General features: G+C 37.8%; 1 protein-coding gene and 1 pseudogene across 26 annotated transcripts in view; one reads left to right on the forward strand and one right to left on the reverse strand.

The window, feature by feature from the left end:
- The first annotated feature begins 18634 nt into the window (after positions 1-18634).
- Positions 18635-18753, forward strand: LOC118600904 (annotated as a pseudogene).
- A 1570-nt stretch (positions 18754-20323) lies between these two features.
- The window catches only part of ELAVL2 (ELAV like RNA binding protein 2), a 150780-nt gene continuing 143906 nt past the window's right edge, over positions 20324-27197 (reverse strand). For 9 of the 26 annotated variants that reach the window (XM_016155708.2, XM_036239012.1, XM_016155710.2 and 6 more), the window contains 2 exons: positions 23739-23777; positions 20660-23107 (listed from right to left, as the gene is read on the reverse strand). In XM_016155708.2, coding sequence (XP_016011194.2) covers positions 22777-23107; positions 23739-23777 — 370 coding nt within the window. In that variant the 3' untranslated portion in view covers positions 20660-22776. Of the gene's footprint in view, positions 23108-23738; positions 23778-27197 lie in introns of all 26 variants that reach the window. The other 17 variants (XM_036239017.1, XM_036239014.1, XM_036239011.1 and 14 more) reach the window with 3 other exon arrangements.

Genomic DNA, 27197 nt, shown 5'->3' on the forward strand with positions numbered 1-27197 from the left:
CCTACCACATACTCCTGATTACTAAAGGCAAACATTGCATATGTCTAATAAGGCATTGTCTCTTTAAATTGGGCAGCAAAAGCAGAATAATTTTCAGATAGGCACAATTACAACCCCTCCCCATCAAAAAGGAAGAAAGAGCAAAGGATGCAAAATAATGCTGAAATATTTGACTGGTATTCACATTCCAGCTTGTACACAATTTCTAATTTACTTGCCTAGACAGTTAACCATCAGTCTGGATATAAAGAATTTAAGCCCATCCAAGAAACAGGAAGCATCAGCTCTGTCACAAGTGTGTTTATTTTGGTGGCTCACATCTGCATCCATTTTCCCTCAATGTATCCTTTCAGAGCCAAGATGGAAGGGAACAAAGTTACTGGGCCTAAATCTATCACAGTGATTGTAATAAGCTGAACCACCCACAGCATCTTGAGAAGGAAGTTATTAGTTTCATAATGAAGAACTTCAACCCACATGGAGGCAAAGTCTAGAAGTAAAGGAATAGTCTACTCAACATGACTGACTTCATTCTGTATATCCAACGATGTCCAGGAATCAGTTAGTCACACTTGGTTGAGAAGCAGCAGATCTAAGTGTACGTGTTCTGACTGATGTTCAAGGGCATGTGGTATTCTTCTGGGAGCCGAGTATCGGCAAGGGGCCTTCTTGGTATCATCTTGTGTTGATGGTGAAATTACTTCTAAACAATCAGAATGGTGAATAAACAATGAACATCATGGAGGTGGAGGACAAAACTACCTTAAAAAAAAACCTATGAATCCAAGGTACAGATTTTACAACATCGGCCTTAACGGCTGCACTGCATGAATCCAAATCCTCTGAAGGAAAAATCTCCCAGATCAAATTCTTCTGGTCCAGAAAAGGGTTGACAAACTACAGCCTGAGGGCCAAAACTTGCTGGCTGCCTCTTTTCATCAATAAAGTTTTATTAGGACACAGTCAAGACCATTCATTTACATATTATCCATGGCTGCTTTTGTGCTACAACGGAAGACTTGAATAGTTGTGAGAGATCACATGCCCTGCAATCCATATTATTTGGCTCTTTATAGAAAGAGTTTGCTGATCTCTGGTCTAGAATGATGAATCATTCACCAATCCTGGCTCTACAAAACCAGGCTCTGGATCAAAATAATTTTGTCTTGATTCTATAATTCTTCACTGAAGACCCAGTATTTAAGGCTTTGGGTTGGCCCAAAGACAGCACAACCCTCCACTTGGAAACACTATAGGAACGGGTCCAGGTGGCAACCCTGCAGATCTGAACAGATGCCTATTTTTCTTCTGCCCATGAGACAGATGGTCCTCAGAGAGGGGAGCAGAATTAGTCCATGAGAGAGAATTCTCTGTGCAGCACTAATTTGGGAAATGTATCCCTGCTCCATCTGGCCAAAAAGGATTCCTTAGGAGTACCTTTGCTATTTGAATTTGCTTAACATTTAGGAGGGGAATCCTAAGGCTAGAACTTCAGATATTTGGTCGCTGTCAAATGTCAGTCAAACATTCCAACTCTGTCCGTGAGACAAGAACTCTAAAACAATTATAAGGATAGAAGATGATTGTAAGGATGAAGACAAGAACAGCTAACTACTCATTTAGAGACTCCAATTCAAAGAATTTGTTCACTTCTCTGACAGCAAATAACCTCTCAGGTGAGAAAAATTACACCCAGATATTCGTACCATATGCAGAAAGCAAGAGGAACAATATTTACTTTCTGACCTGCCAATAGCGGCTCTCCACTGGATATAGCAACGCTTCTTCTCATTAACCACTCTCACTTATCTCTGATATTCTGACCTTGTTGTTCTAAAGAGTTTTCCTCCCTGAATAACAAACCATACATTTGCAAAGTTAATTAACTCAGACCTGATGTTTTTCCCCACCTCATTCCTAATTCAGCGTGTAGGGTGTACACTGGGTCTGTTCAGCCCATAAATAAGGAGACAAAATTAAGAACAGACAAAAAAGAAAAGTTAGGCAACTAGAAACAGGGGCACTGAAGAAAGCAACTGCAGACGAATTCCTTTCATTCTGTCACAGTCAATAGGCTGTAAGGACTGACGGACTTGGGTTTAAGTCCTAGTTTACCATTTACTATCTGGGTAATCTCAGTGCCCTTATCTAGTAAACAAAAATAGCTAAGTTGCCTGTGGCATTATTATAAAAAGTGAATGAAAATAAATGTCATTTTACAGTGCTGGAGTCACAGTAAGTCCTTAATACATACTTAACAATGATTACTGAGTAAAGTTTCTACCAAGAGCATAGCTGCTGTCAGAAACAGAAACAAAGGTGAACTGGGAGGAAGTCACAGAAAGGAAAGATATCTTTAAGTCATATCCTTACAGACAAGGAAAACTCTTAGTAGAAAAGATGTCATTAAATTCTATATCCACTATTCCTATCATTAGGAATACTAGGACAATTCCCACTTTTAAGAGTGCTTTGGTTCCAAAACCATCTGCGGGTTCATTTGCGAGCCTAGCAGGGCCATCCACCACTGCTCCATCCAAGCTGCAACACTGAAGGGATGTTAAATAACTGGAGGTCTCTGCAGATGATGCTATGCCGCATAACTTAATCAAGAAATAATTATGTGCCCAGCATTATTTAGGTACTGAGTGGGCTGTGAAAGGAGTTCCTTCTACAAAGAAGGTAGAAGTAGCTGTAACGTCAGGAATATAACATCACTTGCCTTAAATTTAGTCTTAAAAGATTTTCTTAAGAATGTACTATTTGTTTACAAAATCTCACTCGGTATTTTTCTAAAATTGTAATGCCTTTCACATGAGATCCCCAGACCTGTGTACAAAATGTAGGAACAGAACCAATGACCTAATAATAAACCAAGTAGGGAGCATCAATTTTCAAGAAAACTAGGCTGGGGACAAAAAATGACGAAGGGCCTTATGAATGAATATCAATACCTGAATTGTCTGTCTCGAAGCAAACGGGTAGCCAGGACAGACCACAAAACACAGCTGCAGTGACTCTAAGCCGTTGTCAATCTCACAGAGCTCACCTCTGGGGCAACTCCCTGCAAGTAAAGCAAGATCATCCCGCTCCTCTCACCAGAAGTTTCTCTTTTTCCAGGCTCCACGAGGCTAGGTTACATCTGAGCTCAGTTTCACCCATGTTGTGAGCTAATTACAAAAAATCCAGAAGTGTGGGAATGAACTGGGAATACTGTAGGCTGCTCTGACAAACCTCTGCACCATCTGCTGAAATATTAAGATGCTTGTTTTAAAAGTTGGCTGCCAGAGAAGGAGGTCACAGCACCAACAGCGGGGAAGTTCTCTTTAATAATTATTTTACTTCTCCTTCCTGTATACAAGAAGCAAGTCACTGAGCCAAAGGTGGATGGTCCAGAGATAAAAGACCATCTCTTCTGACATTCTTCTTCTGGTCCAGGCACCAGCAGGAGAGAACAAACCTAGAGCCTTAGTCACCAAAGGAAAAGAGGTATGGTCAAGAGACGGTAGAGTGTCTGTGCATTTCAGTTACGTGGGAAAATCCATAGGAATGCCATTAAAACTTTCTTTTTTTATAATTGGCAGAGAGAAATCTGAAGTGCAATTAAAGAAATTTAACGTACTTAAGGAAGATACCTCTCTCAGTAATCTGAGACTCATGAGATTTGGAATTCCCTTTGTAGGCTGGATGATCCTTTTTTAAAGAAGAGTAGTCCAAAACAGCCTCAGGTTTGTAGACAAAGATTAGGCCAACAGAGTTTCATGGGGCTTAGGGAAAGCAAAGGAAAACCTCTTATGATTTAATGTCATTGTTAAAAGGTTCCAACACAATCACAGGGGTGGTCAAGAACTGGACGATAGCCCTGGGACTCCGAATGGTAATGAGATAGACAGGGATCTTCTAAGAGTCCAGGCAGAAGTTCAGGAGTCTTCATTCCTATGCTACAATTGCCAGGACTCAGCTACTGTGCCTATCTGCTTTTCTGCCCTTTACCAACTTGCCTCTACTCTACGACTAGCCTTTTTGGACTAGTCACTCCCTTGCTATAAATTTGACTGTTTTGGAGTCAGGTACCAAAGGTCCAACTAGTGGAGACCAGGTACAAAAGCCTGGGCTACAAGGGCTGCAGAGGGCCCTGCCCTCAGCCTGAGTTATAGGACAGGCAGACAACTGTGAAAGGGGCCATGAGTACAGCAGACCCCATACTGCTCACATAGTACAGAAAGCAACTCTGCATTCTTATTTGGATCCCGCCTCACATTTTTGGCATTTACAGAGATTATTTATACCCAAAAGGGCACAAAGGATTACTGTTCAGTACCAATAGTCTATGCTTAGTGACGCCACAGATAAGAAAGTGTGTATGCTAGGAGCTTTTCTATCAAGTACAGAAAGCACCAACAAAGACAGGTTGGTAACTTATGAAGGTTTTCCTCTCCTTTTCACTTTGTTTCAACGTCCTGTTTATCAGAATTAAAAGGTTCATGCGTTCTGATTTCCACTTACCAGGAGGCTGGTCATTTTTCATCATTATTTTCAGAGGTGGCTCCGAGTTTAGCTCAACCATCTGTCGTCCCTCACAAACCTGAGGGACTCACAGCAGGACCAGGAGAGTCAGCCAACCCTCTCAAGCAGGTTCTCAGGCCAGGGTTAACAAGTCACTCCCCAAGCCTGGGTTGAGGAGACAGGAAGAACAGACCCACACACAAACTAGGTAAAGCCAGACATATGGGTCTAATAGGTCACAAAGAAAAAAATCTACCCATGAAACGTTCACTACCGAAGACATAAGAGGACGCCGGACACCATCTTCAAGCTTCGGATGTTTTTCCAGCCAAGAAACTAAAAATGTTCTCATGCAAGAGCTCCTTTTTATGTACAAAAAAAACTAATGATGTCAACATTAAGCTGCAACATAAGACGAAAAGATCAACAAACTTTAACAGAAAGCATGACCAATACACTGGAAAAAAATAACTCTAAAAAGGGCAGGACATTTAAAAACGTTTTGCTAAGAAAGTTAAGCTCTGAAGACAATGGCATTAAAAATTATGAGATCAGACCCCGAGTTAACGCATTTCATCCTGGTGGCCCTCAGCAGCACACTGCTTCCTGCTAGAGGAGAAGGGGAGTGGTGGGAAGGGGAAGCAAAGGAGTATTTTAACAAGCCTTTTTATGAAATGTCACAATCCTGAGATACTCTGTTTAACAACGTCTCCAGCCTCTTTTAAATATACTTTTAAGAAACTGGTTAGGCAGGCTGGATGGAGAAAGCATATCAAGTTTGGAGTCAACATGAGTATCTGATCCAACGCTCTGCCATTTACTAGGCATTTTCATTTTTAATGGATACATTAATGCGAATCTGTTTTACCTAGCTCTCAACAAAATAAGAGAGAATGGGTTCCAGAGTCCATCTTCAAACCCCAATTTAAATCTCAGATCTGCAAATAAATCTTGAGAATTGATTTAAGGTCACTTCCTCAGCTGTAAGAGTGGAAAGTACAACTTCATACAGACTTGTGAAATGCCTTGCACAGTGCTAGGTCAACAGTGGATACCCCACGAAACACTTGTTTTCTTCTAATCCTATGGCCTCTTCCATATAAAGCTTCCGGAATTATCTGACAGCTTTAAGATATCATATCTGGTCATACAGTAAGTACCCATACATGCCATGCCCAAATGAACACCAAAGCCAACTTTTCCCTAGGACGTATTTTCTAGAAAATATCCTTCCAATGTTTTCAACTCATATTGGTCCAAAAGCAAAAAGAGTTGAAAGAAATTTACAGGAGTGTACCTTTTAAAATCCTGACATTGGTCACATAGTAACTTTTCCCCTTAACAGTTACTTTATGTATCAATGAATAAGTAACTTGCATTATTAAAGGAGTTAGTTGAAAACTAAGGGCAAACGAGTAAAACTCACTTAGCCTTTCATTTGTCAACTTGAAGCAGTTTATTTCTTTTCGGATATTTCTCCTCCCCACCCCCCACCTCCACTCCCCAAGGAAAACAAAAGAAAAAATAGACAAATGGGACTATATCAAACTAAAAAGTTTTTGCACAGCAAAGGAAACCATCAACAAAATAAAAAGACAACTGACTGTTTGGAAGAGAATACTCAGTAATGATACATGTGATAAGAGGTTAATATCCAAAAATATATAAAGAACTCATATGACTCAACAACAACAAAAAACAAATGAATGATCCAATTAAAAAATGGGCAGAAGGCCTGAACATATATTTCTCCAAAAAGGAAATACGGATGGCTAATAGACATATGAAAAGATGTTAACGGTCGCTAACCATCAGAGAAATGTAAATTAGAACCACAATGAGATATCCCCTCACACTCATCAGAATGGCTATCATCAATAAATCAAAAAACAACAAGTGTTGGAGAGGCTGTGGAGAAAAGGGAACTCTACTGTATTGTTGGTGGGACTGCGAATTGGTACAGGTGCTGTGGAAAACAGTTTGGACCTTTCTCAAAAAATTAAAAATGGACATATCTTTTGACCCAGCAATTGTACTTCTGGGTATTTATCCAAAGAAAACCAAAACAATAATTTGTAAAGATCTATCCGCCCCTATGTTCATGGCAGCACAGATAATTGTATAAAGAAGTCATGGTTCATATATACAATGGAATATTACTCAGCCATTAAAAAAAAATTAAATCCTACCATTTGCAATGACATGAATGCACCTAGAGGTTATTATGCTGAGTGAAATTAAGTCAGAGAAAGATAAATGCCATATGATTTCACTTAAATAAGGAATCTAAGGAACAAAAACAGACTCACAATTTTGGGACAGGTAGAGGGGAGGGGGATTGGAGGCTGGGTGAATGGGGTGAAGGGTTAAAGAAGCACAAATTAATAGTTGATAATTGGTCACAGGGATGGGGAGCACAGCATAGGAATGCAGTTAGCATTAATATGATGGCTAAGTGGAGGTCCAGGGGAGGGAGAGAGCAATTGGGGGGATCGTTTCATAAACTATATAAATGTCTAACTGATGTACTGTATACTTGAAACTAATAAATATTTTTTTAAAAAGCAGAGTTTGCTGAGTATCACACCCACAAGGAGTGAAGCAACTTTAAAAAAAAAAATTCATTAAGACATATAGAATACGTAAATATTATAAGGGGAAAATCCTCTAAAAAAAAATTACTTAGGGGGATGTATGAATTTTCCAGTGCCATTACTATTTTTAAATTTCATGACATAAACAAGAATATACTTAACTCAGAGAGTTTTCATTTTGACAAGGACACAAACATACCTACTAAAACCCATCCAATAACCACCTCCTCCCTGAAGATTTATCAGTCTTAGAAGGGAGGGCTTTATTACTTCCTGACCATACTGATGATACTGAATTGTTTGCAAGCTTCATAGGTAACCATCCTCTCAATGATAAAAGGAATATTGTCTTGAGGCAAAGTAGTAGTTGGCCAACTCTTGCCTGCACAAAAACTGCCCAAAATCAATTTAAAAAGAGGACACCGGATGGCCAAGTCAGCTGCTGAGTTCTGGTCTGTGTTTCCTGTACTTGGCAACGGGATGGATGAGAAGTTAGTTATTGAGTTCCTAGAAGGAAGTGGAATCTTAGAAAAGCTGAGATGTGCTTTTTTTTTTTTTCCTTTTTGATGGATAAAGAGAGCAATGCTTCTTGTCAACCCATTAAATGGTTTACAAGAAATTGTTCAGACATTCTTCATCTGTTCTATTTGTGTATGTGTGTGTGAGTGTGTGTATAAATAAATAAATCTTCCCTTCTCCTAGTGACTACAGAATAGTTTTCCATCAACCTTAGTCCTTTTGCAGGGTAACTTTTCAGTAAAAAAATAAATGTGGAACTGTCATAGACTCCACTGTCAACCCCTGGTAAAAGGACCTGGAACTGGCTGCATGGGGTCTTAACCTCATTGAATTCAACTACTCAAATGATACTTGGACTATCCTAGCACCGGGGGCCATCCAACTGATGCTACAAGGGGAGCCAGGGACAGGGCAACTCCCAGTGCATGTACCCCAGACCTACTGAGTCAATCTCGGGGCCCAGAAATTTGTGTTTTAATAAGATCCCCAGTTAGCTCTTTAAAGTTTAAGAAACATGCCTTAGAGTACATCTTCTCCAGCTTTAGTATGCATATAGATCAACCTGGGAATTCTGCTAAAATGCAGATTATGGCTTAGTAAGTTAGAGGTTGGAGACAGTCTGCATTTCTAACAAGTTCCTAGGTGATATCAATGTTGCTGATCCATGGGTCATACTTAAAATAGCAAGACTTTATAGAACAGAGTCCAACATTCTTTTTCTGTGTACTGCAATAGATTATTATCAATCTAATTTAAAAACCAAGATTATGTAATGCTGAAGGGGAGAAATTGTGATGGTGTGTAACTGGACCACTGCCTGAAATACTGTGCATTTTAGAAAAGCCCATACCTTCCATTTTTATGCACTTCAATTTAGAATGTGAGTGCTACTGCCAAATGTATTATTGGGTATCATTTCACAGGACACTGCTCAGTTTCTAAATCACAGCCTGGTACCTGAGGTCTGCAGTTCTAATCACATAGTAAGTGCTCAACGTTAGTCCAAGTCAATTGCTACTCTGTTACCCGAGTTCCTCACCCGCCAAATGAAGGTATTTATAGCAACTAATCCACAGGCTTATGTAGTCTTTACAGGTACAATAACGTGCATGACCAACAGGAAACGGGGGAAAAAAAATAGCTGCAACTGCCACTGAGATAAGAATTTTCTGAACACAGACAGCAGTTAAGATAACTGAGTATCTTAACACCAAAAGAACAAATGCTCTCTTGTCTCTGATGGCAAAAAAATAAAGATATTTATCTGAACTAGGTTCCAGTAAAGCTTGCAAACTTTCTGATCTCTTGGACATGAATGTACCACAAGACAAAGGAAATAATCTGAGTTCCGGTCCCGAAATACAGTTATCAAATACAGTAGTCCCCCCATTAATAAGAGATGTCTAATGGATGCCTGAAACCGCATATAGTACCTAACCTTATATATACTTTATTATTTTCTATACATACATACCTATGATTAAGTTTAACTTACAAATCAGGCACAGTAAGAGATTAACAATAACAAATAAGACAATTATAATAATATACCGTAATACAAGCTATGTGAGTTTGGGCTCTCTTTTTCAAAATAACTCATTGTGCTATACTCACCTTTTCATCTCAAGGAAGCACTTTTAGGCATATCCAAATTGCTAGTATCACTACTCTTTGCTTCAGGGCCATTAAGTAAAATAAGGGTTAAACACAAGCACAGCCAAACCAGGACAGCTGATCTGATAACCAAGATGCTACTAAGTGATTAATGGGCAGGGAGCATCTATGGTGTGGAAACATTGGACAAAGAGATGATTCACATCCTGGGTGGGATGGTGTGAGCTTTCACCATGCTACATAGAACAGTGACAATTTAAAACTTACAAATTGGTTATTCCTGGAATTTTCCATTTAATATTTTTTGACCCACAATTGACCATAGGTAACTGAAACCACAGAAGGTGAAAATGAGAAGGGGGGATGGCTGGGCATCGTTTATCATTTACCTACCTGGAGATGGAGAACTCTCCTTTACATTTTATTTAGCAGTGATGAAGAAAGCGAAATATTTTTATTCTATAACGGCTTATTGTCTCCCCAAGCCTCAGGTTTTACTATCTGCAAAATAGGGGTGTTATGTACTATTCAGAATTGTCACGCGTATCTGTAATAATCCATGTGAAATGCCCAGCCTCGTGACGTGGTTCACATTCACTAGAAGAAAGCTGTTATGACAAGACAGTTTTATATGATGACTCTAATAGTGAGTTAGAGAGCTATCTGCCCAAATACACCCTAGACCTCCACACATTGTCATGGAGTGTTTGTGCTCCCTGCTTATCCCCCACCTCCCTGAAATTAACATGTTGAAATCTAATCCCCAAAGTGATGGTAACTGGAGGTGGAGCCTTTGGGTGGGAGGTAATTAGATCAGGAAGGTGGATACTCACAAATGGGATTAGTGTCTTTATGCAAAGAGGCCAGAGAGCTGGCTTGCCATTGTTTCATGACCTGAGCTCAAAATGAGAAGCTGGCAGCCTGCAACCTGGAAGGGGACCCTCAACAGAACCCCACCATGCTGGCCCTGTGACCTCAGATCTCCATAACTATGAGATAAATTTCTGTTGTTTATAAGCCTACCAGTCTATAGTATTCTGTTGCAGCAGCCTGAACTAAGACACTATTATGTAACATCCTGATATTCTTGTATGACTGTATTAGGACGTGGATTTGGTTAAGAAATCACATTAGTCAAGCTGCAAACTCTAACAGAGAATATTCTATTACGTAGTGTAAATTCAAAGAGGCCACGTTAGTTTTCTGGCTATTAACACCATAATAGATCCATAAAAACGGGAAAAGCTGTGAAATCTCGTGTTAATAAATGTACACTAAATACTGGGTCACCTGGACCCCTGAGATATTGAACCAAAGACATTTCGACTTCTCTTTACATTTCTGCCTCATATACTATTCAGACATACAACCAGCTTATGCACTGTTCAAGAGAAAAAAAAGTCAACTGTTCATATCCCTAATATTCACACTTAGAAGAGCTTATCCAAGGGGAATTAAAACAGAATGTGCAGCAAAACTCCTGCTGTGTCGCTTTGCACTTTCTCCTGGAGCACAGTAATTCCTTTTCCATCCTTTTTCCAGAGTCATCAATTTACAATTTAGGTATTATTTTCAACTCTGACTCATCCTCAAAACGAGCAAGCAAACCTGAAATGCTTAAGAAACACAGATATACTTAGAGCATTAATTACCAGATAGAGGAAATAAATTTAAGAATAAACTAGGTCCCATACCAACCCTAATTCTGAGTAAGCAGCAGCTCCTCAAACTTCATTCTTTCCTTGTATATGTTTCACAACTATTTCGAGCAGTTACGATGAATAAGGCACTATGGTAGACATAGATGGAAAGAAGCACCAAGCTGCATCACAGAAAGATCCTACCCTAAAAAATCTCCCGTCTAGGATGAGTTAAAACACAAACTAATATATCTATATATTACAGGCTTCACAAAAACAAACAAAAAATGCCAGCTGTACTCTTTTCCTTACGAGATGTTATTTGAAACAGTAAACCAAACCACCTCATTTTAAGGTAAGAGCAAATATTTCCAACATGGCTGACCACTGCTAATCAATACAGTATATTTTGTCATGAAGACTGCAGGCTCCAAAGTCAGAATAGTGAACTAAGCCCCAACTCTACAATTTAATGTCTATGGTCCTTGGAAAGTTTCTTAACCTCTTTAAGTCTCATTTTATTCCTCTACAAAACAGGGATTATTAGAATCTCTCTCTCATGATGTTAAAATTGATATACTGCACACAAACTGTTTAACATGTTACTGACCCAAAATATGCAGACAAATCTAAGTTTTCTGGGTGAAAACTAAGATGGGAATAGATAACCATAGACTTCCCGGAACCTGAAGAGAACAGAAAAGGAAGAGAAAGCAGACAGAGTAGGAACATCTCATATTCCTATACTCTCTCAGCTCATTCTATCCACTAGACCACTATGTCTTTATCTTGGCTGAAAAGCCTCCCTCTATTAAGGAGCCTGTCTGGGACTCACCCTAGAACCAATGAACCAGAATCTAGGGTTGAGCCTTAAGCATCTTATATTAATAAGCTTCAAAAGTGAGTAGTATCATGCACACCTAAGTTTGTGAACCATTGTGGAAGACAAAACATTTTATAAATGTTGCAATATCTGCTTTAGAAGTGATTCGGCTCAGATCTGATCCTTTATTTTGAGGCCAATATAGCTACCTAGTCTTCAAAATCTCAGGATCACTATCTAAAATTCCATTCAGAAGTCTCCTTAATGGGGTTTCCACTGACTGATTAGCACTCCTCACCCTGGGCCTCCGTTTCTTGTGATGGAAGGGAGAGCATCACACTGAAGTGCCCTCACTCCTCTGTTCAGATATTCTGGCCAACCCATCTATCCATGTCTCCACACCTTTCTCATCTCATTTACCTGAAACTCTGTGGAGTCCCTAACTAATTTATCTAACACTATTCTACCAAATTGCTTTCAAATGTATTTATGATCAAGTTTGAGTATTAAAAAACTATCTAATAGACTTACTTCAATTCTAATGTTTGTGGTAGTTCTTGCAGAGTTTGAAAAAATATGAAAGTCATCAACAATTCATTATTAATACGATTACTTCATCTTCAGAGGGGAAGAAAAAACAAAGTCTTACATTTACTAAAATTTTTTTGGTGTTCAATTCAAAGCATGATACTTTAATAGACTCATTGTATCACTTAAAAGTCATCCAAAGAAAAATAAAATATTTACAGAAAATTATTATTAAAATTACCAAATTCATTTTTAATTCACCAGTGTTCATACTTCTCCAAATATATGAAAACTTTTATTGGAAGGCATTGTAATTAAAGAAGAACTACCCCACCTAAGTAATCGATCTAAACTGATCAGACAGACTGCCATCTGGTCAATCAATTGCCATTTGAAAGGCTGCTCTAAATATATCTTCCTATAAGTATCTAAATCTCATCAAAATATAATGACTTCTAATTAATTTATGCTAGCTAACAGGAAATAAATTTTCATTATAATTTCAGATTCCCACTTGTAATAAGATTACCAAAGCCTTCCAAGATTCCCAAATTATTTCGCCGAATATAGATGAAGTAACATATCCTCATTTTACTCTACAGAGAAGCCACTCTAAACGAGTCTGGTGCATTAGAGCAATCTTTAGCACCCTTTAAACTGAGTCCATCAGCCTACTTAAGCGCAATACACTAGCAGTAAAGTACACAAAATCTGTATTTTCTTATTTACCTAAGTAAATGGCTACAGTACAGTAAAGCAAGGAGGTGGCTGGCTATCTAGCTACTATCTACTCTTCGGCAAAATGGGGACGAGAGAGAATTCCCTGTCTCAGGTTATAGTGAGGTCCAAGTGAGGTCCCAATAAAAGCATATTTTGATTTCTAAAGCAGTATGCTTCTTAATTTTGTACAACACATGTGTATGTTTCAATCAAAACTATGTATCCAAAAGCAAAAGTGCAGATACTATTAAAAAAAGTAAAACAACCTCATCATTTGGGCTGTTTCTGAAGTGTCGGGCATTAAATTGGATCCAAGATTCTCTAAGAAACCACTCTTTCCTAAAGATATAAATAAGTCAATAGACACCAGACTACCTCTTGAATCTCACACTTGCTTATGCAGATTATCCCACAGAAGCCTCAACAAGTCAAGAGTAACCAACTAGGAGTAAACACAAAAAGGACAAATTCCTGCGAAAAACAGGATAGTATTTTGGGATGAGCCATATCCAGGTTTGCACAACGAATACTCAGAAGGAAAAGAATGATACAGGTTCTTTCTGCACACAGCAGCCATAGCTGTCCTGGCTTCCAGGAAGCAAGGTGTTTAACGGACGCTGATCAGCACAGCATGCTGATGATCCCACCGTACATTTGATTTGGCTCTGAATCTCCCAATCGAATCTGCTAACACAGTAGACTCCAGAAGAATCACCCATTAAAAACAATCCAAATACAGACTCTAAATGTGCATAAGGCCTTTTGTGATCTCCGCTGGAGCTTATAGTATCTAACAGCTGCAACTGTGACTGTTCTAGCTAATTGCTCTCAGCAACAAAAATAAACAATCGCTCCAGGAAGAAGACTGTACCCGCCAAATATTAATGAATTTTTTAACAGTCAGATATCTCAAATCTTGGTTTAAAAGCCTTGCTACTGGTAAAGAAGTCTCAAAGTACATACACAGGGTTGACAAGGCCAAAAAGTAAGTCTTTATCTTATACTTAATCCTTTCTGCCCCATTCTGCTACCCCCTATCCACCCCACCCCCACGAAAAAGGAAAAAGGACAGTGCCTTGTGTCTGGAAGAATTTAAGCAATCTGAGATATTTTAACTCATGTATAACTTTTTAACATATGGGGGAAAAGAGTCACACTGATTGGAGCTATTTTTAAAGTGCAGCTCTACCGTAAAAATAGACATTTACTCATAAGGAAGCTTGAATAGAGAACAAGCCCAATCTACGTCTTATTGTTAAGAAAGGGGTGAAAAAAAGGCTGTCGTGCTTTCTGGAGAGCCATTTATGGTCCGCCTGTGATGTCATGGCAGAATCCAGGTGCACTCTCTAACGAGTGTCTTTCAGCCTCCTCAATCCTTTAAAAAGGGCTCTTCTACCATCAGCTACTTCTCTGCACACATGCAATAAGGAGCCAGTGTTTAAACCAGGCCCTTGCAAGACAGAAGATCACTGCAATCAAAGACCCAAGGAAGAGAGAAAAATTACTCACCCACAATTGGGTTCGTCATCGCCTTCTCTTAGTCCCTACTCCGAAAGAGAGCATTTCCTTTTGCTAAGGAAAGAGAGAGAAGCAGTTGATTTGTCAGGACTCTGGGACACCTATGTGTTCTCTCTCCACAAGGAGAATATGTGGCTTCATACTTCTCTCCCCATTTAGGCTCCTGTTCCTTAGTTGAAGCTTGCAACCAAATTACTTCCCTTAAACAGTGGCAAGTAAACACTGAGGCACCCTCCCAAACTAAGCTTTGCAGACATCGCCCCTAGGTTCTGGACTTCAATTTGTCTTCAGCCTTTATAAAAGCCTGGAGAAATGGAGTTGTAATGGGAAACCATGTAGGATTCCTGATTTTCAGAACTCCCAGACAAAATGTCAGCATTAATCAATACAAAAACAAACAAAACAAAACAAAGCCAGACAACAGTTTTCATGCACCAGGTCCTAAAACAAAATCAGAAATGCATTATTTTATGTCTGTTAAAAAAAATTTTGTCCATATACTCATGGAACAAAATCAAAGAGGAAATAAGGAAATATCCTTATGAAGTAAAAAAACCCACAAACTTGAATGTTTAATCTTTATAAAATTAGATAATAATTACAACTTAAAACAAAAGGTTTAAGAGAAAAGAGGTATCTTTTTCAAGAGAGGACTAACTTTTGACTTGTATTTTTTGTACTTTATAAATACTCTACAGTGGCTATATTATTATTGATTGAAATTATCCAAAAGGATCTAAATTATATTCAATGCAACAAATAAAATACTCCATGGACTTAATTCAATTCGATTTCTAGATGCCTTACATACCCTGCAGGATTCAAGAAATCAGATCCCATGAAAAGACACAGTTTATAAAAGTTAACTTATTGTAGATTTTAGTTCATTAACGACAGCAAAGGGCTTCCAAGAAGTAGGAGAACTGGGTTCAAATGCCAGGTCTCAACATTAGCAAAAGAATCTTGAGAATCTTAACTTCTCTGGGTGTGACTAACATCTGCAAACTAAGGTGCAGAACAAGAAGACACCCGGGGGTGTCTTCCTGCTCAAAACCAGAGTAAAAATAGACAGAAATTAAATTTTCATCCCTGAAAGATAACACAGCAACTGGTATAGAGCAGGTGCTCAATGTACATTCTGTGAAAGAATTACCAGAAGGGAAATTTTTAAAAAGTATTTAAAACAGAGCTTCCCAATCTGTGAGCCATGGTGTGCTATCAAATCATAGAAGGGTTAACAGGTGTGTTGAGATATCGATCTCCTCAGGACCATAGCCCATGATGTAAAACAAAGTCTGAAAAGCACAACTTTTTAAGAATACTACCAATACACCAAAAAATAAATCATATTTACTTAGGGTAAGTTTCAGATAAACATTTATATAAAGTTCTTACCACCCTTCATTCAGTAAAGACAATGTTTGCCTTATCATCCGGTACTCGGGCCATTTAATTTTAAAACAGAAAACTGGACCAACAATTTATTTGAAAAAGTAAAGAGGCTTTCTTTATGCAATGTATGGGTGTAAAACAGATACTGCTCTAAGAGTAACTACTGAAAACCAGAATTTGAATATATACTTGGGTACATACAGGGAACACACAGTAGCAATCATTCTCAAGAGATGAAAATGTGCTAAATATTTAAATAATACAGTAAAAATGCAAGCTCTGCTTCAACATTTATAGTAATAGCTATTTATCCTTTTTTGACAGTAATTCAGGGATTTCTTTTGGTGTGAAAAGCTGCATTATTTCTTGTAATTATTACTACTTATAACTTCACAAAACCTAGTTTTTGAGAAGGGAAAAGATCTATAACATGCCTGTAAATATATGGGGGTTTACTTTCACCAGGGTGCTAAACGGTACTTCCCGATTGGCCATTTTCCCTTCAAGGTCCAAGAAATAACAGCTCTGAATCTTTTCAATGCTTACTCACCTGCATTTATGGGTCATAACCTCCCTTCCCCATTCTCCTCGAAACTGCTGCACCTTTGTCACAACTGCAATACAATGCAAAGAATAAAGCTACCTTGCCAACAGTGTGCTTCTTTCCCAAGGGTGGGTCACCTTGAAGTGGCTCCCAGTTTCATTTTGTCTGCAAGGAGGTCCACAGTGGGGCTGGTGGCTTCTGAAACTGTACAAAGACGATTCTCCAAAGGAGTGCACAACGAGAATCAAGAGTTAGAGAGAGCATATGGCTACCAACAACCTGTAAGTCAAGGAGCCCTTAGAATAAACAAAGCAACTAGCTCTATAAATGAGCTGCCTTTCTTTCCTATGGTTCTTCATTGAAAGGGAAGAGATGGCTATTAACCTTTGTGTAGCTTTCAAAACAACAAAAGGAAAAAGAACTGTAAAACCAAAACCTCATCTTAGAAATATCCAAAAAACATTTGGACTTTATAATTTTCCCTTCACCTTCTATGAAGGTGTGACTTGAGTGATAAGGATAAGAAAAAAATAAAATCCATATCAAAACATAAGAGTGAACCAAATACTGTGGCATTAGAAATGGTACAAAAACTAAAAACAGGATCAGTTTATCATCTTAAATCATTGAGTTTTAAAGGTATATACTTTGAGAAATAGACTGGTCTGATATGCTATTACTGGAGAGATTCTGCTCTTGGGCTTTTTGCATATCCTGAACAACTGCTCCCAATAAATGTCTCCTTAAAAATAAGACAACGTCCTTCCTAGCAAGTTCTACATGACTCCAAAAATCACACGTAATCTACCATAGCAAATAGTTTTAGTGTTATGGTAGAAATGGGCAAGGGAAGAAGAAACAAAGTTTTGATGTTTAGATACTTCATATTTCGTCATGAGCTTGGATTTCTGACAAATCTAAGATTTGACCAGTCACAGGCACAAAAATGTTTAATGAACCCAGGTCTACACCGAATGCTGACCCATGTTGACAAGGGTTACCCTACCTAATATGTCTTTGTTAAGTATTCTCTTTTGGATTCCCTCCCCAATCTCTTCAATCTCACCTACTCTTAATAACCCAATTCAATTGCTACCACTTCTGTGTGGCTTCCAATTCCCACCCCCTAATTACCCTCTCCACCAACACACACACGCACACACACGAGCCGCTCACTCATTTTCTTTTTAATATACTTTGTGCATATCTCTTGACTTTCTTGGTACTGTGTATTACTTGTGAGTGTGGACAAATCTGGAGTACAAGACCAGCTGCAAGTGAACAGAGGCAACTGTCTCTTGCATTTATGTCTGTCCTTTTCAGACTGTACCTAGCAGGGGTACATGCTTGGTTGCTATAAGGTATCTGAAATTGTAACATCCATGAGTATTTTGGGGGATTAGTATCAACTACTACATCTTGACCTACATCTTTAGTTATTAAAACTAAAAGTAATGTTAACATTGAGTTTGAGACCCTAAGACTTTTATTCAGAGTAGAATAAAGCCAGTCAGCAAACCTTTAAAATTCTGGGCATTTTACCATATTAGTGATTTGCAAATTGTCACTCCACATATTTTATGTTTAGAGAGAGCAAGAACATCCAAGTCCCTCCATCAACCCAACTATGCAGAGAGACAGTGGAAGGATTTGGACATCTTAAAATATAAGAGCATCTTAAAGATTCACTAAACGATAGCAATGTCAGATTGAAATTTACACAAATGAGCTAATAATCATTCCAAAAAAGGAAAAGCAGAGTCTGTAAGAAAGGCAGAGCAGGTTTATTTTTGCAAGTTGTAACTGGGTTTACAAAAACTACCGCAAGTTAGCTTAATGCCTGCTTCTGGATTCTCGCAGCACTTAGGACTGCAGTCATGGCCTGGTGGCTTGTCTGTCCTCCCTCTTACGTAAAAGTTTCCAAGAAGATTAAGAGCCACATCTTGCTTACAGACTCAAGGCACAGCATAGTAATGAATAACAGTAAACCTGTGAATAATAAATATTCTTCTATTTCTACGAACCAGAATTCTGGAAAGGTTAATTTCAGTGACCCTATGTCAAACAGACTGTTTGTATTAATGGTGTAGATGTTTTATTTCCTCCAAATTGAAGGAAATTGAACTCAGTTTGGGGAATTTTCAGGGAAAGAAAACAAAAGATAGCAGAGAAAAATGAGCCATTTGCTGCAATAACTGAAACTAAAAGTGTTCTTCAAAAGAAAGAAAAAAAATTAGTCTCCGGCCATGCCACCCTGAACATACCCGATCCCGTCTGATCTCGGAAACTAAGCATGGTCAGGCCTGGTTAGTACTTGGATGGGAGACCACCTAGGAAGGCCAGGTGCTGTAGGTGTAAAAAATTAAATTAAATTTTGTTATGATGTTAGCAATATTTCTGTTTTATTCACTGTTTGAAGTTCCAATATGGTCACATAGACATAAAGGATTAAAACCATTACCTTTTTTTTTTTTTTGTTTTGGTATCTTCTATCTAATGAAAGCTATATGCATGTTGTTCTGGAAGTATATTAAAATTTCAACATACTTATTGTTAAAATATAAACGTTTTCTTATTTCTAGGTAATCCTTTGAACAGGGAGTTACAAGTGTGCACTACATTTTTTGATCCTCTTATAAGGGATAAGACTTTGCAATCTATTTAAAAAATAAAAATATAACAGGAGGGTTAAATTGCTAACACTTTTCCTCAAATAAGATTAAAATAATGTAAAATGATGTTCAGATTAAAAATTTATGTTGGTTACTCTAAAAATGAATTGTGATGCCCTAGATGACTTGCAAGCTTAAGATGAGAAAGGATTCTAAGGACAAAAATATTTCTCCTAAACTACACCAGTAGTTTCACAAACCTGCTTTACTTAGTTAGAAGTTTTCCACTATCTGCTCAAATATAAGAGAACTGCTGACATGCAACCAAGTCAAAATAATGATAAGCATGCAAGAGGAGAAAGGGGAGGGGAGGATATTCCAACATCACAAAATTAGAGTATCAAATTCATATAATAAAAAAGGGAGCATGGAGATTTGAGATTAATTGCATGTTGGAAGAAGAAGAATCTTGTCACTCATCTATACCCTTGACTACTAAGTTGTGAATTCAGGACAATTACTTTTCAGAACGGTTTTTTTTTTTTTTGCAAGAGAAGCTGACAGATACAATTAAATTAAAAGAAGCCTACTATACTTTGTAAAAAAAAAAAAAAGTATTTCAATTTTATATACTAAATTTTTGAAGTTCTAAAGAAATAGAATGTTTGCATAAAAGATCAGTAAGAAATATTTTTCTTCCTCCACAGATCTCTTAGAGATGTGTTACAAGAACTGAATACATATGTGAAACACGAGGTTGGCACAATTCATGATTTGTACACATGTGCTACTCACATCAACCCTAACCTGATGAAAATTGAGCTTCTGATTTTAGAGAACAGTTTCTTGACAATCCAGCATTTGGGCAGTAAATATAAATTTCACACACCAACAGTTAATCCCATGGGTGAATTAAATCTAGCCAGTGGAAGCAGAATAAGTTACCTTCCTAATACTGGGTTTTTCTTTAGCTTAAGTAAATGTGTGAGGACAACTCCCACTTGAAAGAAAAAAGAAAAGATGGTTACTAGAGAGCTACAGAACAATGTCAGCATCTAATTACCCCAAACTTATGCCAGCCAATGAAAGCACATATTCCTATAAAAATTATTAATCAAGTAATATTTGAAAGCTAACTAATCAGGTGTCATTCAAAAAGTTTTTTTGCACATTCTACTTCAGTTAACATGCCTTTGGAATTCTTACTTTAGATAACACTGCTTTCTGCTTTATAAAGCTCAAGAGAGCCAGTTCATTAGACTGAGCACAGGAGCCCCCAAGATGTGTATAAAGACCTACTCACCACACTGTTCTTTCCCTTCAACTTTGTTTATTGATGTACTGAACATGAAAAAGTACAAAGAATCCAAACACAAAAGAAAACATGTACAGCCTCTTAAATACTCAACAGAATATATTTTCTATTCCAACAGATGTGAATTAAGTCATACTGTACAACTTCAAATAAATACCAGCCTTACATTTTATTAAGTGCTCTGATAAACACTGTAAAGTGAAGCACAATTTGCATGCCCTCTCATCAATGCCTTTGTTTGCTACAGTAGTATAGGAAAGAAGCATGTAGCTGCTGTTTTCCCCTGAGGGAAACCTTAATTTTTTAAAGTATATACATGTATCTTGTTTTTTTGTTTTTTTGTCTTTTTGTCTTTTTTTTTTTAAACGCAGGTTAACTCTGACAATCTAAATGCACCTAAGGATATGAGAAAGTGCTAAGCCAATTGATTTCTGAATAGCATTGAGTGGGTCAGCATGAAAACTCGCTTTTTCACTTTAGCACGCGCCTCACAGTATATGTACTGTACTATACTGAAAAATTTTATAACTACAATTTTAAATAATAAAAAATAAAACTCAACGCAACTGCAAAGATAATGTACAACTATGTTATGCATAGCACATTGCCTGTTCTAAGGGGAAGCATGTGAGCATCTCAGTTTATACAAAAAGCAGGACGTAACTATATAGTTCTCAGTGCATCCTGATGAAGGCATTTTTGCCTTCAGCTTTTTTGAAAATTTATTATAAGCTAGATGCTAATCAGAAAATATTTTGTATTTTTAAAATTTCTTTCATACATGGTAAAGACTTATTTTATTATTTCCCCCAAATAGTGGTTTAAGCATCATACAAAGTTAAATTTCAATAGCATACAGATATTTATGATTTTTGTATGAAAAATGTAAGGAAATTTGTTCAAAACCTATGGTTATACTCATTTTTTTTTACCACAAACATATTTATAAACGAAAATGTAGCCATCACCATAAACAGCTGAAGCTAGACTATCTACAGACAAAATTAGCAACAAATCTGATGCACTGTAAATTCAAGTCCTCAGGACAACAAAAGTGATTAAGCAAGACCTCAAGTAACAATGTTAATGCCATTTACAAAGGAAAAAACTGATACAAAAACATTCAAAACCTGAACATCACTTGGCATGTAAGGGGAAAAAAATCAAATTAGCTGAAAGGTTCATAAACACAAGGTCTTATTTACATTACACAAAGCTCAGGTGTTAGCCTTGAACGTAACTTCCAAAATACCTTCAAATATATCCAACTCAGATCACTTTTGCTGATTTGCTGCAGTACAAATCATGTGCAACATCTTTTTTCCTTAAGACAAAACAATTCTTCAAACAATACTGCAAGTACATCACTAAACACCGTGAGCTCTATCTGAAGGGATTTCTTTAGGAAGAACAGATTTTTTCCCCCATCTCTTGGTAATTTAAATTTCTTGCCTGCTCTTATATATTCTTTTGTAAATTTTTTTTTATTTGTTTCAAAATCACAAATCAATGTGAGCCACCTATCACATAATAACCAGGATGATCAGACGCTCCACTGGTGATTACAAAAACGAAACCAGCAGTGTTTTCCCCCATTGATTCTATTCCTTTCATACAAAGATCTCAAAAGTATTTTCTACATCATAAATCTTTCTAAATTTTCCAACCGCTGCAAATTTCCTGGTAAATTTTAAAAGCTCACTAGGTGTCATATGAAGAGATTTCTCAAAGTATTCAAGTCAAAATATTTGTTCCAGGACCAGTAAAAAGTTTCTCCAAATTTTCTTTTTTATAAAAATAGATGCTTTTTTTAAACCCACATCAAAGAGGCTCTTATCTCTTTGGCAAGGTACTGCTTTACGAAAAGTTCTCCAGTATTCTTACAATAAGCGTTTATAATGTAGCCCCCCCCTTCCCCAACCCAAATCATAATTATAAAATAAATACTGTTTTTAACTTCATAAATAAAAATGTAAACTTCAAAATACTTTTCTTAGACATAACAGCAATGCTTTAAATGTAAACGAAACACAAAGCTAATCAGAAAAAGAAAAAAAGGGAGGGGGGAAGACACAACCAACTGAAGAATTACAACACAAAGCCTCAACATTTACTCACAGGTTCAAGGCAATTATGTAAAAAGAAAAGAAATGTCTTCCCTTAGCTGAAACACTTTAAAAGGTCCACCTTCTTCAAAGAAGGCAATAGAATGCAATGTGACAGGTAAAAACCCTGTACCTCTTGTCCATATTCAAACATAAAAGATATTTAAGAAGTTTTAATTCAAATACTAGCAATAAAAAATCTCACATATTTCTTAGGATGCTAAGTAGTCGTTTTATCCCCATCTCAACACTGACTTACAAAGACATTTACTAATGTATAAAGTTTCTCTTAACTTGCCTTTGTTGTATAGTTTTCATATATAAATGGACTGAGGACAAGAGCTCATTAGGCTTTGTGCGTTTTGTTGGTCTTAAAGGACACCTGCAGTACTCTGTCTCCCAGACGGTATCCATTGAGGCTAGCTATTGCCATGGCGGCCTCATCATAGTTTGTCATAGTCACAAATCCAAAACCTTTGCATTTATTGGTGTTAAAGTCACGGATGACCTTCACGTTGGTGACAGCTCCAAAAGGCCCAAACATTTGCCACAGGATACTCTCATCTGCGTCAGGAGCCAGGTTGTACACAAAAATACACCACCCTGTTCCTGGGTGCCCTGGGATATTAATTCCAGCCAAACTGGTCATTCCATCAATGGTCATTGGAGAAAACCTACTAAACAAAATAGGGAACATGAACACGAACATGCACGCACGCGCGCGCGCGCGCACACACACACACACACACACACAAAGAGAGAGAGAAACAGAGATTGGTTACAGCAATGGACTTATTTCTTTTCCCTTTACCATCTCAAGAATTTTAATAACTCCCCTCCCCCAATAGACACATATAACTATTAGATGTTTCAGCCAAAGTCTGTGTTTGGCCTGCAGTGACATGCTATACTATCCAGGTATTAATAAGTTATGAAACGGCCATTATATGCTGTATTGAAAAATATTATCCAAAATAGCAAAAAAAAAAAAAAAAAAAAGAAATTCACATGTTTAGAACCGCTCTTATGAATTTAAGCAGAACTGGGGGGAGGGGTGCAACACATATGTAAACATGCCATAATGTCACAACGCAACGTAAAATAAACAATGGGTTGTAAAAGATCAGGTGGCATCCAGTGATATAAAAGTATTCCTTGAGTCAACTGTGCTTCAAAATGCAGCTTCTCACCAGGTTGTACATGCAAAAGAAAACTCAAAACAAACTTATGAAGGGTGTCGCTCCCAAAATCAAAGAAACTAATCACTTATGAGATAGGATTATGAGTATCATGAGCCTCTATCATTACCTCTTTACTCCATAAGCCATATTGAGCAGATTGTCCAACCTGCAAAACACATATTTAGCAAACTTCAGTTTTTAATTTTTCCCCTTGATGTTCAAGAAAGCTGGGCTTTTTATTGCCATCTTCCAAGGGGATATTTGTATATTAATTGTATGTGAAGTCTCAAAAATTGGGGCTTTTCACATTCCTGAGAGAATGGGTACTCACTGCCACAAGACACTAGCTCTTCCAATGGATACAGTTTATCTCTACAAGGGTCAGAGCAATGCAGAGAAAATACTGGTGGTCATCTAAGGAAACCCTGCAGGGAAGAAATTTGGAGGTTCTGGAATAGTTAACATTTGGGCTCTTACTTTTTTCTGGACAAGTTCTATGGGCTCCACATGCACCTACATAGACACTGTATTTCTTTTAATTCTCATAACTCTATTGGTTCCTGCATATATTAAGGAACTCAGATTAAGTGACTCGCCCAAGACCTCAGCACTAGTAAATGGTGGCGCCAAGATTCGAACTCTGCAGTTTACAAAATTCCATAAACTTTCCTTCAACCTCTGTACTTGGAATGACTTTGATGTCTTAGAATCAGAGTGGTATTATTAAGAGTTAAAAGAACCTCAGCTAAACCTCCCGCATCTGTGTGCTTACAGCTGAGAGCCAGAGAAAGAATGATAACAGACTCACTGCTCCAGTGAGCCATGAAGGAAGCTCAACCCCGGAGCTTGATGCTCATTTTGACTATGCTACTAGAAGTGCAGCCCTACTCATGGCCTAAGAAGCCAGGTAGAAAGAAACAAACCAACTTTAGCTTCTCTTAAATTTTTTTAAAAGTAGTTGAGGTAGGTGAGTCCTCTTTCAAACTCTCTAGACCTTTTCCTATTTCAAAAATTAAATTGGTTTTATAGTACTTGATCCTTCCTGCTTTATCAGTTTCAAAGACCAATGGGATGCGCCAAACTGCCAGCATGCATACCAACTAACTGCATGTGTTTAGAGGAGGTGGGCATAACTTCATACCTTGCCCATACAACCACCCTCAGCTGCCATGATGTTCCACACTCTCCAAATAAGACCCTGGGTGACTGAAACATTTTTTTCTCTCTTTTAATACTCATGAAAAAAAGTTTGAAAAATGCTTCCACCTTAGTTATCTAACCTGTGGCCTCAAATGAAGCTAAAGCGGACATGAGGAAACAACTCCTTCTAATTTTATAAAAGCCAAAAAAAAAAAAAAAAACCCCACATCTTTTTCTTATCTTTCAGAATTGGAAAATGATTCTTACACATTCCTGCTCTCAATTATCCCCAGGCATTTTGTGTGCTTTGTAAAAATGGGAAGAACAGAGCCGATGTAATGCAAAGTGTAAGGAAATGACAAGTCACAATGACAAAAGATCCTCATCTGTCTGTGTCCAGCCTGTCCCACTACCCTCTCAGGAGCAGGAACACATTCAGCCTCACTGTGCTACTAAGCATGGAGCACAGGCCTGCATCACCATGGTTAACAATGCCTCTCTGTTGACAGAATAAAAGCAATAAGGTTATGAACATTATCCTTAACTGCTTAACCCAGCATGAAAACTAGCAGGAAGGCTGGTCAAGGAGCCTGTTTGCACATGTAGGGGAGAAAGCACACGTGTGGAAAGAATACACAGGTGGGAGGGCTTTGTTTTCTGCAGAAGTGATGAGTATAGTCAAAGATGTCATGTCTTTATACACCAAAATAAAGGCCACAAATACCAGATGCACACAAATTTTATCACCAATCATAAAGTAATCTGATACAGAAAATTTCATTCAATTGCTGAAATGATTAATATAGAATGCATGTAGCATAGAATACCTATAGAACTGAATAGTATATTGAGGTCTCCTTCCAAAGTGCTGAAAGATCTAGATGCAAAGGCGACCTTATCAACTTACTCAAAATAGGGTTAGATTACCTCTGTGCATTAATTGGGCACAGGTAGGGGCACTCTGCCACCAGTAGCTTAGACACCACCCAAATGTACAGAGATAGAACCTCTGACACAAGTTTTCAGTATTTTCCAGACGGTGGAAACCAAAACTCCCCACATGCATTGGGGGAGAAATAATTCATTCCCGACCATCCTTCTCAGGAATTTCCAGGAAGGAGGCCCAGGACTTTTACACTAGGATCTCTAAGGACCTCTTAATGGGTCTCATATTTGTCCTACCTATGAAATCATAAGTGATACCATGATCCTCACTGATTTCTTCACTCAGTACCCATTTTAGGAAAAATTTGGTCCTTTGGAACTTATGCCAAGTTATCTTCCTCTGCCTCTACTTCTCCCCCTTCCTCTTTTTTTTCCTCTCCCACCTCCCCCATCAACAAGGAGTACAGGGAGGAGATGGAGCATAAGACTTAAGAAATAGGACCTAGGTGATGCTGAAAACTCCTGCCTGCATGAAATTGGGTCTAGCGGTTCTCTCTGCTCTCTCAGTACTTCTCATGGGGGAAGGCAGTGGGTGCCTCATGTGGACACCATGAACCCCAAGTCTTGTAGCGGCTGGAAAACTGTAAACTAGGCAGTTAGCTCAGACACAAGGATCATGCTCACTCTCCAGAATTGTTCATCTTTGCTAGGGCTGTCCAGAGTTCAATTTTATGTGTGTTCATTTAAAAATGGAACCCAATTTTTAATGGAGACCAAGTTAATAGTCTCTGGAATGAATTATGGGGTGAGGTAGGAATTATACATGATAAGGTATTGCAGTGTGGCAAGTAAATATTAAAGTGTCTATTAAATATGTATTTTTAAATGTTTTTTCAAAGTTTCCTTTACTCATATTTAATCAATGCATTGCACCCAGTACCCTCAACTCGCTCTCTATGCATCACATACTTTCCTGAAGGAAGGCTGAGAAGTCCTCAAAGGGACAGTGAAACACTCTCAACCTGATCTTTAGCTTGGACATTATCTACTTTACAAATAATACATTACGTGGATTTGGAGGATTAATAGGTAAACCTAGCTTTAAAGTAATCCCCAAAGGAGAAGTAACTTCAAAAAGATTCCTGAAAAATCATCATCATCACCACCACCACCACCACCATCATCATCAACAACAGATCATAAACCAGTAAGAGAAGCCCAAGAAAATAAGAAAAGGGAAAGTTGATTATTTCTTCTACTCCTAGCACAAACTTCATCATGAGGTTAGACACAAATAATCCAACACATCTCACATGAAGTCAGACAAGAAGTTCAAAATTATTAAGATAATTCTGACTCTTATTTAAAGGTATAGTATTAACAACTAAGCTATTGGGTAAATAAAATATAAAGCCAGACAGCATGATTATTAGCAAAACATTTCATATAGTTTATCTTTACCCGATCTTTATCTTCTATGTTTGATCAGGGTTTATGAGTTAATAAATGTAATAGCTATTTACAAAATTTACAAAAAATATATATACTATGGATAAGTGTA

Source organism: Rousettus aegyptiacus, unplaced genomic scaffold, assembly GCF_014176215.1.
Source record: "Rousettus aegyptiacus isolate mRouAeg1 unplaced genomic scaffold, mRouAeg1.p scaffold_m13_p_3, whole genome shotgun sequence".
NCBI classification, from domain to species: domain Eukaryota; kingdom Metazoa; phylum Chordata; class Mammalia; order Chiroptera; family Pteropodidae; genus Rousettus; species Rousettus aegyptiacus.